This window comes from Entelurus aequoreus, linkage group LG12 (genome assembly GCF_033978785.1).
Source record: "Entelurus aequoreus isolate RoL-2023_Sb linkage group LG12, RoL_Eaeq_v1.1, whole genome shotgun sequence".
Lineage (NCBI taxonomy): Eukaryota > Metazoa > Chordata > Actinopteri > Syngnathiformes > Syngnathidae > Entelurus > Entelurus aequoreus.
In genome coordinates, this window is record NC_084742.1 from 21,631,246 (window position 1) to 21,647,816 (window position 16,571).

General features: G+C 38.7%; 1 protein-coding gene across 2 annotated transcripts in view; it reads left to right on the plus strand.

Moving 5' to 3' along the window:
- The window catches only part of LOC133661755 (adhesion G protein-coupled receptor L3-like), a 219,437-nt gene that overhangs the window by 175,120 nt on the left and 27,746 nt on the right, over positions 1 to 16,571 (plus strand). For both annotated transcript variants that reach the window (XM_062065205.1, XM_062065206.1), the window contains exon 15: positions 8,993 to 9,059. In XM_062065205.1, coding sequence (XP_061921189.1) covers positions 8,993 to 9,059 — 67 coding nt within the window. The remainder of the gene's footprint in view (positions 1 to 8,992; positions 9,060 to 16,571) is intronic.

Genomic DNA, 16,571 nt, shown 5'->3' on the forward strand with positions numbered 1-16,571 from the left:
ACTAATGCTGTCAAAGTTAACACGGTAACAACAAGTTAACAAACATTTCCTTTAGCTGCACTATTTTTTTTATCTCGCGATTAACGTGCGTCCTTTTGACCCTCAGTTCATATCGTAGTGATGGAAAGCAGTAGCGTTCACAGGAACAAATAGAGAGTAGAAATGGAAAAAGAAAAATATGTATTGAATGACAAAATTAGTTTGGAAGCTCTGGCAGGTCAACCAAAGTTGTTTCCATCCACATCGCTTATATATATATACATATATATATATATATATATATATATATATATATATATATATATATATATATATATATATATATATATATATATATATATATATATACACTACCGTTCAAAAGTTTGGGGTCGCCCAAACAATTTTGTGGAATAGCCTTCATTTCTAAGAACAAGAATAGACTGTCGCGTTTCAGATGAAAGTTCTCTTTTTCTGGCCATTTTGAGCGTTTAATTGACCCCACAAATGTGATGCTCCAGAAACTCAATCTGCTCAAAGGAAGGTCAGTTTTGTAGCTTCTGTAACGAGCTAAACTGTTTTCAGATGTGTGAACATGATTGCACAAGGGTTTTCTAATCATCAATTAGCCTTCTGAGCCAATGAACAAACACATTGTACCATTAGAACACTGGAGTGATAGTTGCTGGAAATGGGCCTCTATACACCTATGTAGATATTGCACCAAAAACCAGACATTTGCAGCTAGAATAGTCATTTACCACATTAGCAATGTATAGAGTGTATTTCTTTAAAGTTAAGACTTGTTTAAAGTTATCTTCATTGAAAAGTACAGTGCTTTTCCTTCAAAAATAAGGACATTTAAATGTGACCCCAAACTTTTGAACGGTAGTGTATATATATATATATATATATATATATATATATATATATACATATACATATATATATATATATATATATATATATATATATATATATATATATATATATATATATATATATATATATATATATATATATATATATATATATATGTATATATATGTATGTATGTATATATATATATATATGTATATATATGTATGTAAGTATGTATGTATATATATATATATATATATATATATATATATATATATATATATATATATATATATATATATATATATATATATATATATATATATATATATATACATATATATATTAGGGCTGCAACAACTAATCGATTAAAATCGATTATAAAAATAGTTGGCGATTAATTTAGTCATCGATTCATTGGACCTATGCTATGCGCATGCGCAGAGGCAATTTTTTAATTTTTATTTATTTTATTTTTTTAATAAACCTTTAATTATAAACTGCAACATGTACAAACAGCTGAGAAACAATAATCAAAATAAGTATGGTGCCAGTATGCTGTTTTGTTCCAATAAAATACTGGATAGGGTAGAAATGTCTCTTTTATCCGATTATTAATCGATTAATCAAAGTAATAATTGACAAATTAATCGATTATCAAATTCATCATTAGTTGCAGCCCTAATGTGTTGTTAATTCCGCCTAGTATCCATTTTCTAAAGGCGACAAAGTTTGTGAGTCGCAGGTTTTGTTTTGTTTTTGGGTTGTTTTTGAACGTGTGGTCGCTTATTTGGGCTAAAGCAAATCACAACCGTGCCGGTAGATAGTTTGTCCTTTTCTACACAGCATTTTCTGGTTATCGTGCCCCCAGCCAACTTGGCATGCCTCCAAACACATGCATGCAAATGACGCATGTGCTACTACATTACAGCCCAGACTGACGAGACAGTGGGAGAATATGTGGCAGAATCAGTGAGGAAATATATATACAGTATATAAATATATATATATATATTTTTTTTAACAGTTTTTTATTGAAATTTTGACACAGTTAACATAAATACAATACAATACAAATCAAATGGGGTTTTTTTTGGGTGGGAGAAAAAAAGAACAGGTAAATATTGATATAACGCCACAGACAACTGCACTTCCAAATGGCCCTAATATGGTGCAGCAATACATAAAATCAAACAAAAGACTCATCAATCATCCACAATTCAACTACGTCTCAATCGGGGTCAAAGTGGAGATTAGTCTCCTTTACATAATTTAAGAAACCACCCCATATTTCTTGAAAGTTTACAGAACAACCATTTGTTGTTAGCCTTAATTAAGAAAATAAAGAATATTTCTGATCCAGCAGCTGTGTTAGGGAGGCGCTGCATCCTCCCAGTTAAGCACAATAAGTCTTCTAGCTAACAAAGTAGGGAATGCTACCTGATTATTTTTGGATTTGCTGAGAGAAGATAACAGAGGGGCTACCCTGAATAGTCAACTTAGAGGATTCGGTTCAATCATTTTGCCAATTACCAAAGACAAAGTTTTGAACATTTCTGTCCAATAACTGCACAGAGATGGGCAAAGCAAAAGGGAAAATACATATTTAAAAGAAAATTATAATCAGACAAAGAAAGAGCCCTAAAGGACTGGATAGACCCTGGGTGGAAAATGTCTTGCAACTTGTGCGTGGGTCTGTGTTTGCTTGTGTCCACTCTGTGCAGAGCTGTTAAATAATGTTTAATTAACAAACATTTGCATAAATCAAACAAATTGCCCAGTCCCATGTTGGGTGTACATTTTAATAAGGTACAATTGTTATATATATATAAAAAAAAAGTCTACCTGTGATTAATAGTGATTAGTTATAAGTTAACTATGAACAATGCGATTAATCGCGATTAAATATTTTAATCGTTTGACAGCCTTATTTATTACAGATGAACAAGGACGAAGGTCAATCATTGCATGATGTTTGTTAGCGTTTAATAGAACTTTAAGTCTCCAGGGATTAAATTCTCCTAAATCTAGCAAATCATTTTTTTTTAATTTGACACAACTTGGGAAACCTTGGACAAGGAAGGGACTGACAGATTGATAACTCCTAAATCCATCCATCGTGGGGGTTCTGGAGCCTATTTCAGCTGCATTTGGGCGGAAGGCGGGGTACACCCTGGACAAGTCGCCACCTCATCACAGGGCCAACACAGATAGACAGACAACATTCACACTCACATTCACACTCTAGGGCCAATTTAGTGTTGCCAATCAACCTATCCCCAGGTGCATGTCTTAAATCATACTACTTTTTAAAAAAATATATATTACAGTTGACTCAAAATAGACAAATTATTTGAGGACAAAGTCAAATCAGAATCTTGGCTTTGAGAGTTTTTGTCCAAAAATTGGTGCCAATGGAAGCCTTGAGCACTTAAGTAAAACGCGCTGGCTGGCACAAAAGGAATTTCTGTTTTGACCGACCCACGTTTTTGCTTCTTAAGCTTTGAAAAGTAGCACAAGGAGAAAAACTCTAACTCCAAAAAGTCAAAGACAAGTGGAGAAAGAAGGGACGACAGCGAAAAAGAAGAATTGACATGCCTGCAGCTCCTGCCGCCCACCAACTCGTTAAATCTGTCTATGATCTGAGGAAGGAAGGCACAAATGAACAACGGATGGAAGCGTCCACATAATTCATAGCGTCGGAAGGCGGTGTGGTGTGCTTTGAAGAGCTGCCAGCTCATCTTTTGTTTTTGTGCCCATATGTGTTTTTCCTCTGGAACGCCGTCTCATCCTTTGACATCAACCAGCGAGGAGGGGGTGTTTTAGCGCATCCAGTCCTGTCACTTCCGATAAAGCGTGAAACACGAGTAAACACCACGTCAGCAACAGACGGCTAAGTTGTTTGTGTTTTTTTTGTTGGAGAAAAATGGTCCATTTGAGACAAAACGGATTATTAAAGACAAGAGCATTTTCTGTACAAGGGCGAAAAATGTTTTGCTTGCTGTACGATATGTTTTCTGGACGTTGTTGTTGTCCGTCTAATTCCCACTAAGGTGTCCCCATACTGACGTTTGTTTACCCTACAAAATAGTAAATCAGGGTTTCCCACACATTCATTTATTTGTGGCGGCCCGCCACGAAAGAATTAAGTCCACCACAAATTTAAAAAAAAAAAAAATATATATATATTTTTTTTTGTCCTCTCCAGCTTCTCAGGCAAATCATATAGTTGATGTAGATGCCCATATCGGCTGTTCAGATTTACTTTACAAAAGAGGGGATACTTCTCTTGTTGCCTTATTTGTATTTGACTTTATTAAATGTATTTATATTAGAAACACAACATGTGTATATAACAAAGGGTGCAAAGTCTGCAGGCAGTAGGAAACACATGGTTAAGTGTAGGGAGTAAAACTGATGGCAGTCTAAAGTTCAAGATTTTTGGAGTTCTTTGTTTAGTGGATCAGATGTTTGATGAAGCTCTGTGTCTATCTACCACCACTACTGTTTTCTGTTTATTTGTTACTGACTGTGGCAGGACACCTCTGCCTCTGTTTCACTTTATGTTGCTGGTAAATAATATGGTTGTAGTAGTAGGCTAAAGTTAAATTATTTAATATGCACTAATTAAAGGGGCAGAGCTTTGAGACATTTTAGCTTTTATATTTTATAAGATATATTTTTTGTAAGAACCACAATTAATAAATATATTTCAGTGAATAACTTATTGTTCAAATCTGTATATAAATATGTACATAAAGTGTTGTAATTTATTTGTAAAATGGATGGATGGATGGATGGATGTTTAAAACAAAACTGTTATTATTAAATAGTAAGTATACATTTTTTGAGCCTTTTTAGAGAAAATCAAATCGTTGTAGTAAATTATGCAAATTACTCGATTATGTCATGGTGACCACGCCCATAGCCACGCCCCCACCGCCACAGGTATCTTGGCAGTTTATGGGAAACACTGTAAATGGTAAATGGGTTGTACTTGTATAGCGCTTTTCTACCTTTTTAAGGAACTCAAAGCGCTTTGACACTATTTCCACATTCACCCATTCACACACACATTCACACACTGATGGCGGCTACAGCTAAAAATTCTACAAGTGCGATTAAAAACAATGTGGATGTTGCTCAAAAAGGTTCATTATGTCTTCTTATTCATATACTTTTTAAAGTTAAAAGTTAAAGTACCACTGATAGTCACACACACACTAGGTGTGGTGAAATTACCCTCTGCATTTGACCCATGGGGGTGGAACAAGGGGAGGGGAGCAGTGAGCAGCAGCGGTGGCTGCGCTCGGGAATCATTTTGGTGATTTAATCCCCAATTCCAACCCTTGATGCTGAGTGCCAAGCAAGGAGGATAATAGGTGCCATTTTTATAGTGTTTGGTATGACTCTGCTGGGGTTTGAACTCACAACCTACCAATCTCAGGGCGGACACTCTAACCACAAGGCCCATGAGCATGCTTTTCAAATGTTCTTGTAATCAGACCATATTTTCGATATATTCAATGGAATCTTTACCTGAGATGTTTGCACTGTCATCTGCAGTCTTCATCAGAAGGGTCACCTGACCACTGTGACGTGTTGCCTATCAGCTGTTCTTAAAGGTAAAGATTCCATCTAATATACCAAAAATTTGGTGTGATGACAAGAACATTTGAAAAAGTATGTGGATGTTGTGGTTTTCCCTACAACTAAAATGGTGCTGGTGCTCTATTTTTACAAGCTGTTCCGGATTGCAACGATTAAAAACAGCAAAACAGTGCAGGTAGCTGCAAACAGTTCCAGTACCCCCCATAAGTCAAAACTAGGTGGTTGCTCTGTTTTTAGGTAAAAATATGTTTGCCTCACAATTAGAAAGTGTGCCTCCTCCCCAACTAAAACCGGAACTAGTTGCATCAATAGTTAAAAAAAATTCCAGCTTTGATTCTCTGTTTTTCTTGCAAATTAAACTAGTAGGGGTACAACTAAAAACAGTACAAGTGCAGCGTTTTTTCCCCCCAGTAGCTCCGGTATTATTATTAAAATTTCATTGAACTTGTCTTCATTTCCCTTTAATATGTCCTGCCATTTTCCTCACCTCCGTTCTGTCTGAGCAACAACAGCGCTGTGCTAAAATGTCATATTGCCCACTCCAAAAATGGAGGTGTCTGTCTGCAGCAAGCAGCGGAGATTAAAAGATTAATAATTTAACCGCCAGTTAGGACTCGCTTTTTTTTAAAAATCCAGTCCACATTCTATCCATCCATGCATCTACCGACTTTTTCTGTGTCTCCTTAGTGACTCGCCATTATGGTGATATGAAGGAGGAGGTCAGGATGGGGCGTGTCATTTAATTTTAGTCGTAATTGCAGCGATCCGCCAGAACTCGGATGAGTCTTTTGTCGCCGGTTCAGGTCGTTCAGGTCGAGGTCTAACCAATTTCTTTGGAGTGATACAATCGGGATTTCGTTTAGGGCTAATTGAATCAGACGTAAATTATCATCTGGGAGGGTAATTTGATACGTTAACCCGGAAACATTGAATACAAACGAGTTAAGGTCTGATCTACAGCAGTCTTCATGTTCTTGTTTCATTTCTAGATAATGCTCTGCTATTTTTCAATTCATTGTCAATTTTTTCCCACATTCAAATGTCCATCTTTTTCCTTTAGTTCACGTGATGCCAACTGAAACAGTTTATTAAAAAAATCAGATACATTTTATCATTACGGTTATCGTACCATCTATAAATATGGTGCACAGGGACATTGGAATATCCATGATTACGAAAAGCCTTTTCTTGAAATTCATGTGACGCTGACTCGGAATGAAATGGTTTATAGATAAACATAGTTGAACTCTTGTCACACTATTTAAAGACAATATTTTTGTATTTGCAGATTGTAGCATTATAACATGTTAAAAGTGTCTGAGATTTAATTGGGTACGTTGTTAAAATTGAGTAACAATGAAAATATCTAACCAATCAATAAATAAAACAAAAATGGACATGGGTAAAAAATACAGTTAAAGAAAATATTCTTAGGATGTATGGTTGTATTGTTTTTGTCCGATCTCTAAGCGTTAACAACAATTTTGAGTGTTAAATGTAATGTATTTTTTGTACAATCATCTACAAAACGTTGTGTAATTCGTAAATAAAAAGAGAATATAATGATTTGCAAATCCTTTTCAACCTATATTCAATTGAATAGACTGCAAAGACAAGATATTTAATGTTCGAACTGAGAAACGTGTTTTTTTGCAAATAATCATTAACTTAGAACTTAATGGCAGCAACAAATTGCAAAAAAGTTGGCATAGGGGCATTTTTACCACTGTGTTACATGGCCTTTCCTTTTAACAACACTCAGTAAACGTTTGGGAACTGAGGAGACACATTTTTGAAGCTTTTCAGGTGGAATTCTTCCCCATTCTTGCTTGATGTACAGCTTAAATTGTTCAACAGTCCGGGGGTCTCCGCGGTGGTATTTTAGGCTTCATAATGCGCCACATATTTTCAATGGGAGACAGGTCTGGACTACAGGCAAGCCAGTCTAGTACCCGCACTGTTTTGCTATTTACACAGGGGCGGCGTGGCGAAGTTGGTAGAGTGGCCGTGCCAGCAATCAGATGGTTGCTGGTTACTGGGGTTCAATCCCCACCTTCTACCATCCTAGTCACGTCCGTTGTGTCCTTGGGCAAGACACTTCACCCTTGCTCCTGATGGCTGCTGGTTAGCGCCTTGCATGGCAGCTCCCGCCATCAGTGTGTGAATGTGTGTGTGAATGGGTGAATGTGGAAATACTGTCAAAGCGCTTTCAGTACCTTGAAGGTAGAAAAGCGCTATACAAGTATAACCCATTTATCATTTAAGCCACGCTGTTGTAACACGTGGCTTGGCATTGTCTTGCTGAAATAAGCAGGGGCGTCCATGATAACGTTGCTTAAATGGCAACACACTTATGTTGCTCCAAAACCTGTATGAACCATTCAGCATTAATGGTGCCTTCACAGATGTGTAAATTGCCCATGTCTTGGGAACTAATACACTCCCATACCATCACAGATGCTGGCTTTTGAACTTTGTGCTTATAACAATTCGGATGGTTCTTCTCCTCTTTGGTCCGGAGGACACGACGTCCACAGTTTCCAAAAACAATTTGAAATGTGGACTTGTCAGACCACAGAACACTTTTCCACTTTGTATCAGTCCATCTTAGATGAGCTCGGGCCTAGCAAAGCCGGCAATGTTTCTGGGTGTTGTTGATAAATGGCTTTCGCTTTGCATAGTAGAGTTTTAACTTGTACTACAGATGTAGCGACGAACTGTAGTTACTGACAGTGGTTTTCTGAAGTGTTCCTGAGCCCATGTGGTGATATTCTTTACACAGCGATGTCGCTTTTTGATGCAGTACCGCCTGAGGGATTGAAGGTCCGTAATATCATCGCTTACGTGCAGTGATTTCTCCAGATTCTCTGAACCTTTTGATGATATTACGGACCGTAGATGGTGAAATCTCTAAATTCCTTGCAATAGCTCGTTGAGAAATGTTGTTCTTAAACTGTTCGACAATTTGCTCCTTGTTTGTGAACGACTGAGCATTTCATGGAAGCTGCTTTTATACCCAATCATGGCACCAACCTCTTCCTAAATAGCCTGTTCACCTGTGGGATGTTCCAAATAAGTGTTTGATGAGCATTCCTCAACTTTCTCATTCTTTTTTGCAACTTGTGCCAGCTTTTTTGAAACATGTTGCAGGCATCAAATGAGCTAATATTTGCAAAAAATAACAACGTTTTCCAGTTTGAACGTTAAGTATCTTGTCTTTGCAGTCTATTCAATTGAATATTTGTTGAATAGGATTTGCAAGTCATTGCATTTTGTTTTTATTTACGATTTAAACAACGTGCCAACTTCACTGGTTTTGGGGTTTTTAATTTGTTTCTAAAATAAAAGACAAAAACACAAACATAAATCTGTTACACTTACAGCAAAGGAAAAAAAAACATTTTGTTGGGCAATAGCAAACACCTCCATCCTGGGAAAAGTGAGTTTCAGAAATGCACTCAGGATGAAAAAATATTGGATTCATTGTGTCATTTGATGTTGTTCATGCAGAACAGTGACATTTTTATGCTTTTCCTTGCAGCTGCTGGCTTCGTCTGGACACTTACTTCATTTGGAGTTTCATCGGACCAGCAACCTTGATAATTATGGTAAGCCCCGCCCCCTCTTAACACTACAGTATGTTCATTAACCCCACTTAGCCTGCAAACGCTCTGCAGAGATCGGATTTTTTTCTTCCTTTTTTTTTTCAAGCAGCCGTCGAAGAAAATGAATGAGGGGGAATATATCGTACTTTGTCACCCAGCTGCAAGTCGCAGGGAGTGAACTCTGCTCAGTATGCGGCGTTACAGTAATCCGCCCAGCGCCACGATGATTGATTTTGTTCTCAGACCTTTTTTCTTCGTCGTCGCCTCACATATCAGGCACACACACACACACACACACACACACACACACACACACACACACACACACACACACACACACACACACACACACACACACACACACACACACACACACACACACACACACACACACACACACACACACACACACAAAGTTGTCTATTGTGTCGCAGAAAGTAAGATTTCTAAACTAGGACAGTTTCCATTTCATTGATATTTTTTCTTATCATTTATTGATCCAAAACCACCTTTCCCGAGAACATGGGGCAAATCGTATCGAATCACTCTTTGTTTGGAATTCAGGCACGCAATTTCTAATTAATTTTTTTAAACATGTTTTTGAGGTCGATCTTTTTTCATCAAATGCCAGATCAGAGTCGTGTTGAACAGGCATGCAATTTCTTGACATCTCGTTTTTTTTTTCAACATTCCCCAAAGATACCCTGTTAAATGAATAAGAATGGATAGTGGTTCATTATCCCAACCAGGGGCGTCACTAGCTCTTAAGGACAGGGGGGGCTTAGCCCCCAGGACAGGGGTCGGCAACCCGCTGCTCCAGAGCCGCATGCGGCTCTTTAGCGCCGCCCTAGTGGCTCTCTGAAGCTTTTTCAAAAATGTATGAAACATTTTAAAAGATGAGGGGAAAAAATATATATTTTTTGTTTTAATATGGTTTCTGTAGGAGGACAAACATGACACAAACCTCCCCAATTGTTATAAAGCACACTGTTTGTATTAAACATGCTTCACTGATTCGAGTATTTGGCGAGCGCCGTTTTGTCCTACTAATTTTGGCGGTCCTTGAACTCACCTTAGGTTGTTTCCATGTATAACTTTCTCCGACTTTCTAGGACGTGTTTTATGCCACTTCTTTTTCTGTCTCATTTTGTCCACCAAACTTTTAACGTTGTGCGTGAATGCACAAAGGTGAGTTTTGTTGATGTTATTGACTTGTGTGGAGTGCTAATCAGACATATTTGGTCACTGCATGACTGCAAGCTAATCAATGCTAACATGCTATTTAGGCTAGCTATATGTACATATTGCATCATTATGCCTCATTTGTAGCTATATTTGAGTTCATTTAGTTTCCTTTAAGTCATCTCAATTCAATGTATATCTCATGACACACTATCTGTATGTAATATGGCTTTTAATTTGTTGCGGCTCCAGACAGATTTGTTTTTGTATTTTTGGTCCAATATGGCTCTTTCAACATTTTGGGTTGCCGACCCCTGCCCCAGGAGATGCAGGATGCGAGCGAACGTAGCGCACGAGCACAAAACTTCACAAATGGCTAACAAAGACTTTGAAATTATTCATTGTTATTATTATTATTTCAATCGGTTTAGTTTCAATCTGTGTTCAGTACAACAACAAACATGGGTTAGCACAGTGACATTTTGTTTACAGCATCAACAAGAAACAATTACTTGCATGATCCTTCAAGATACACTGAAACACAATGAAAGTCATGGCATTAGCCTCTATGTTTTTAAAGGCCTACTGAAATGAAATTTTCCTATTTAAACGGGGATAGCAGATCCATTCTATGTGTCATACTTGATCATTTCGCGATATTGCCATATTTTTGCTGAAAGGATTTAGTAGAGAACATCGACGATAAAGTTCGCAACTTTTGGTCGCTGATAAAAAAGCCTTGCCTGTACCGGAAGTAGTGTGACGTCACATGTTGAAGGGCTCCTCACATTTGCACATTGTTTACACCAGCAGCGAGAGCGATTCTGACCGAGAAAGCAACGATTACCCCATTAATTTGAGCCAGGATGAAAGATTCGTGGATGAGGAAAGTGAGAGTGAAGGATTAGAGTGCAGTGCAGGACGTATCTTTTTTTGCTCTGACCGTAACTTAGGTACAAGGGCTCATTGGATTCCACACTCTCTCCTTTTTCTATTGTGGATCACGGATTTGTATTTTAAACCACCTCGGATACTATATCCTCTTGAAAATGAGAGTCGAGAACGCGAAATGGACATTCACAGTGACTTTTATCTCCACGACAATACATCGGCGAAGCTAATGTAACGGAGCTAACATGATAGCATCGTGCTTAACTGCATATAGAAACAGAAGAAATAAGCCCCTGACTGGAAGGATAGACAGAAGATCAACAATACTACCAAACCCTGGACCTGTATCCACACGGTCAATGCTGTGCCGCCTGGCGAAGCCTAGCAATGCTGTTGCTAACGATGCCATTGAAGCTAACTTAGCTACGGGACCTCGACAGAGCTATGCTAAAAACATTAGCTCTCCACCTACACCAGCCCTCATCTGCTCATCAACACCCGTGCTCACCTGCGTTCCAGCAATCAATGGCGCGACAAAGGACTTCACCACGATGATCGTTGCGGTCGGCGGCCCGGAGACGGAGGAAGTCAACCCAGACAGGTGAGGACAGCGGCGCGGTGCGGCGCGGTGCGGCGCGGTGCGGCGCGGTGCGGCGCGGTGCGGTGTGGCGCGGCGGCGGACGGCGTTGTAGCTTTCGACGACACCCCGGCCGCCATCAGAGTCGGCAAGAAACATATATTTCCCCAAAGTTACGTACGTGACATGCACGCACGTACGGGCAAGCGATCAAATGTTTGGAAGCCAAAGCTGTACTCACGGTAGCGCGTCTGCTATCCAACTCAAAGTCCTGGTTGTGTTGCTGTAGCCAGCTGCTAATACACCGATCCCACCTACAGCTTTCTTCTTTGCAGTCTCCATTGTTAATTGAACAAATTGCAAAAGATTCACCAACACAGATGTCCAGAATACCGTGGAATTATGTGGTGAAAACAGACGACTTAAGCTGGCCACCGTGCTATTCCAAAATGTCTGCTTCAACCCGTGACGTCACGCGCAAACGTCATCATACCGAAACGTTTTCAGCCGGAAGTTTCCCGGGAAATTTAAAATTGCACTTTATAAAAGTTAACCCGGCCGTATTGGCATGTGTTGCAATGTTAAGATTTCATCATTGATATATAAACTATCAGACTGTGTGGTCGGTAGTAGTGGGTTTCAGTAGGCCTTTAATTCACAACATAGAGGCTAATGCCACAACTTTCGCTCACAATACAATAATTGTTTGTTCCCAAATATTTTGAAGTTGCACATATTACATTTTGGGCACATATGTGACTAAAATGGTTGTAAATTCAAGCCCTGGAAATATTACTTAATTACTTGAATTAAAGTAATATCTGGATCGGGATAATTTGGCTTGTATATAATATATATGTATATATATATTATGGCAAGCCGTTAAGGAAATTAAATATATATGGAAGTCTGAATAGAAATGAGAAACATTTATATATACTGTAAATAAGAAAGACTTAGTCTGCTGATCCGAAAAAGAGCCAAAGCTGTCAAAGAGCTGAGGGACCATCTTCAAAGTGCAATGCTAAAACAAATAATGCAAACAATAAAATGTAACTTCCAGGGCTTGAGATTAAAGTAGTCCCGTCGTCCCGGGGACGGTAAAAAAAATGCACGGGACGAAATTAAATGCTCCCCGGGACGATGGCTTTTAACCATTTTTTTTCTTTTTCTTTTTATGTATTTATTCATTTTACATTTTATATTAAATATCTTGGTTTTTCCACCCTCTGAAAATCCTATGAAATGTTTAACAAGCCATCCTATAATAATACAACAGCTATTAATGTAACAATACAATAAAACAAATATATTTAATGATGTTGTTTTCATTATTTTAACAATAGGCAAATGTATATTACTTTATATAGATTCTACAAGAAACACAAAACTTAAAAACTAAATTATTTACAATTGCAGACACAAGGTTCTTGTTCTGCAGACACAAGGTTCTTGTTCTGCAGTGCTGTGTGCTAATGTGCTTCGTACACCTGCCAGACCGCAAGCAAGGTCGCAGAGAAAATGCGGACTGGATTTTGAGTGATGTGGGCATTTTCTATATGAACTAGTGCAGGGGTCGGCAACCCAAAATGTTGAAGGAGCCATATTGGACCAAAAATACAAAAACAAATCTGTCTGGAGCCGCAAAAAATTAAAAGCCATATTACATGTGTCATGAGATATAAATGTAATTAAGAGGACTTAAAGCAGGGGTCTCAAACTCAATTTACCTTGGGGCCACTGGATGCAAAAACTGGGTGAGGCTGGGCCGCAAGAAAAGATTTCTTAAAAATAAATCTAACATGCACTTTTTAATGAATTCATCTTCTTTGAATGGCTTTCCCGCCCTAGCAACCATCTCACTCACCATGTAACTAGCTTTGACTGCTGCATCGCTCTTTTCGCTTGCTTTTTTGACAAAATCTTGTTGCCTCAGTAGACTGGTTTTAAAATTTGCAACCCGGTTCACTCTCTCATCTCCCTGGTATTTTGCATACTCCTCAGCATGTCTAGTTGTATAATGACGTTTGAAATTGTATTCCTTGTGCACTGCAACTTTCTCTGTATCAACTACAGAAAAGAGCTATAAGGATTATTCATAAAGTAGATTACTTAGAACACACTAACATATTATTTATTAATTTGGGTTTATTGAAATTACAGGAGCTAGTAAAGTTACAGACATGATGTGTCATGTTTAGGCTAAAAGTAAAACATTACCAGCAAATTTACAAAAAATGTTTGTCATCACTTCTGAGAATGAAGAGCATAGAAGAAAAGGTCATTTCCAACATCAGTATTCAAGGACAACTTTAAAACAAATGTGCATATCAGTGGTGGGGGTTAAACTATGGAATTCTCTTTACAATGAGATAAAGGATTGTAAAAATATATTCCAATTGAAAAAATATATAAAGACAGAACAATAAGATCATATGGACAGCCATAAGTGTTTACATTTTGCTTTATATTTATTATTTAACTTATTTTTTGCCTGGTTTTGTATTTGTTTTATATCATCCTGTGAGGTGTATATTACGTCTTTTGTTTATTTTGTTCGGTTTGTACATCATGAAGTTTTGCTCTTCTTGTGTTTTTTTGTTTGTTTTCATTATATTTGGATGTAATTGTTGGTTTATATGATATCATTAAGTAAGACTACGTATTATGTTAAAGGGGGCAGGAAAATATAAGATTTTTCTTCATCCTGCTCCTTCTCAGGCATTGGTGTGTAAATGTATAATTGAATAAGTGAGGTATAATTGTCTATCGATCAAAGATGCACATCAATGAAGGAGATAAATAAAAATGAAAAGAAATTAAATGAAATAAGACACGTCGGGGTGCCCCTGTGCTCAACAAAGAAATATTGCATCAAAAATCGTCTCTGTCTGGAGTCAACGGTGGGGAGGGTGGGTGGTAGTGGGGGTTGGCGGCTCACCGTGGACTTTACAGTTACGGTAGCACAATTAGCCTCGAACGGGCTAACATCACCACTAACGTGTTACACGTCTGATTCGCCCAGCGACTCTCTGTCGGAGTATCAGCGCTGGGGTCCAGTGCACCACACTTTTGTATTGTCGCTTGGTCCTTCGGCGGAGTGCTTTGGAAGGACCGCTCGTCTTCCCCGCTTGGACTGTTTACAACGGGGGCGGGAGCGAGCAGGCGGGCGAGCAAGGGAGGCAGGGAGAGAGGGAGGAAGACCGTGTGCGGGTGTCGTGGAAAAGCGGCAAAATGTTTCTCTGCTTGCATCACGCAAGTGACGTCAATGAATACTTGCCAACCTTGAGACCTCCGAATTCGGGAGATGGAGGGGGGGATTGAGGTGTGTGTGGGGGGGTTAAGGTGGGCGGGGTTGGGAGGAGGCGGGGTTGGGGGTACCGGGGGTGTTTTTGTAGCCAGGAAGAGTTAGGGCTGCAAAGGATTCTGGGTATTTGTTCTGTTGTGTTTATGTTGTGTTACGGTGCGGATGTTCTCACAAAATGTTTGTCATTATTGTTTGGTGTGGGTTCACTGTGTGGCGCATATTTGTAACAGTGTTAAAAAATAAATAAAATAAAATATGACCACCCTCAGTGTGACAAGTATGGCTGTTCCTCAAGTATGTCTTGCAATAACTTGCGTGTGCCTGCAGAAGCTTCATACAACATGTGTCTGGGCCGGCACACGGTTAGTATGGAGAAAAAGATGATGCGCTGACAGTCTCTAGAGGACACTAAAGACAGCGCCATCACGGTACACCATTGACATTGTGGGGAGCCTCATACCACACCGTGATTGGTAGATTCCTTCAGCTCCGCACACACGCTGTCAAGCGCCATTCATTTAAAATCCGCACACAACGCTGTCAAGCGCCATTCATTTAAAACTCGCGGGCCGCACTAACATTAAACTTTCCTATTAAGGTGGGGGCCGCAAAATAACGTCTCGCGGGCCGCAATTGGCCCGCGGGCCGCGTGTTTGAGACCCCTGACTTAAAGGAAACTAAATGACCTCAAATATAGCTACAAATGAGGCATAAATGTACACATCGCTAGCCTAAATATCATGTTAGCATCGATTAGCTTGCAGTCAAGCAGTGACCAAATATGTCTGATTAGCACTCCACACAAGTCAATAACATCAACAAAACTCACCTTTGTGCACTCATGCACAACGTTAAAAGTGTGGTGAACAAAATGAGACAGAAAAAGAAGTGGCATAAAACACGTCCTAGAAAGTCGGAGAAAGTTATGCATGTAAACAAACTATACAGTGAGTTCAAGGACCGCCAAAATAAGTAGGACAAAATGGCGCTCGCCAAATACTTGAATCAGTGAAGAATGTTTAATATAAACAGTGTGATTTATAACAATTAGCGAGGTTTGTGTCATGTTTGTCCTCCTGCAGAAAACATTCTAAAACAAAAAAAAAAAGATTTTTTTTCCCCTCATCTTTTTCCATTCTTCATACATTTTTGAAAAATCTCCAGAGAGCCACTAGGGCGGCGCTAAAGAGCCGCATGCGGCTCTAGAGCCGCGGGTTGCCGACCCCCGAACTAGTGGAACACACTAAAGGGGCTCTCTACCTTACACTATGAAGTGAGGGGAAACTGAGTGAATAATGACAGGTTATATGATTATTTATTTAAACTCATATTCGGCCCACTTTATAATGAATATGTCGGCATGTATTTGTAAAAATAAAAAATAAAAAATAAAAGATTTTTTTTTTTTTTTTTTTTTAACACCAAATTATTTAGGGGGGCTTAAGAACATTTTAGGGGGGCTTGAGCCCCCCTAAAATAGGCCTAACAACGCCAATGATCCCAACCTTTGATTTTGTCAATTTCATTATTGCTATATTGTGCCTATGTTCATTATTTA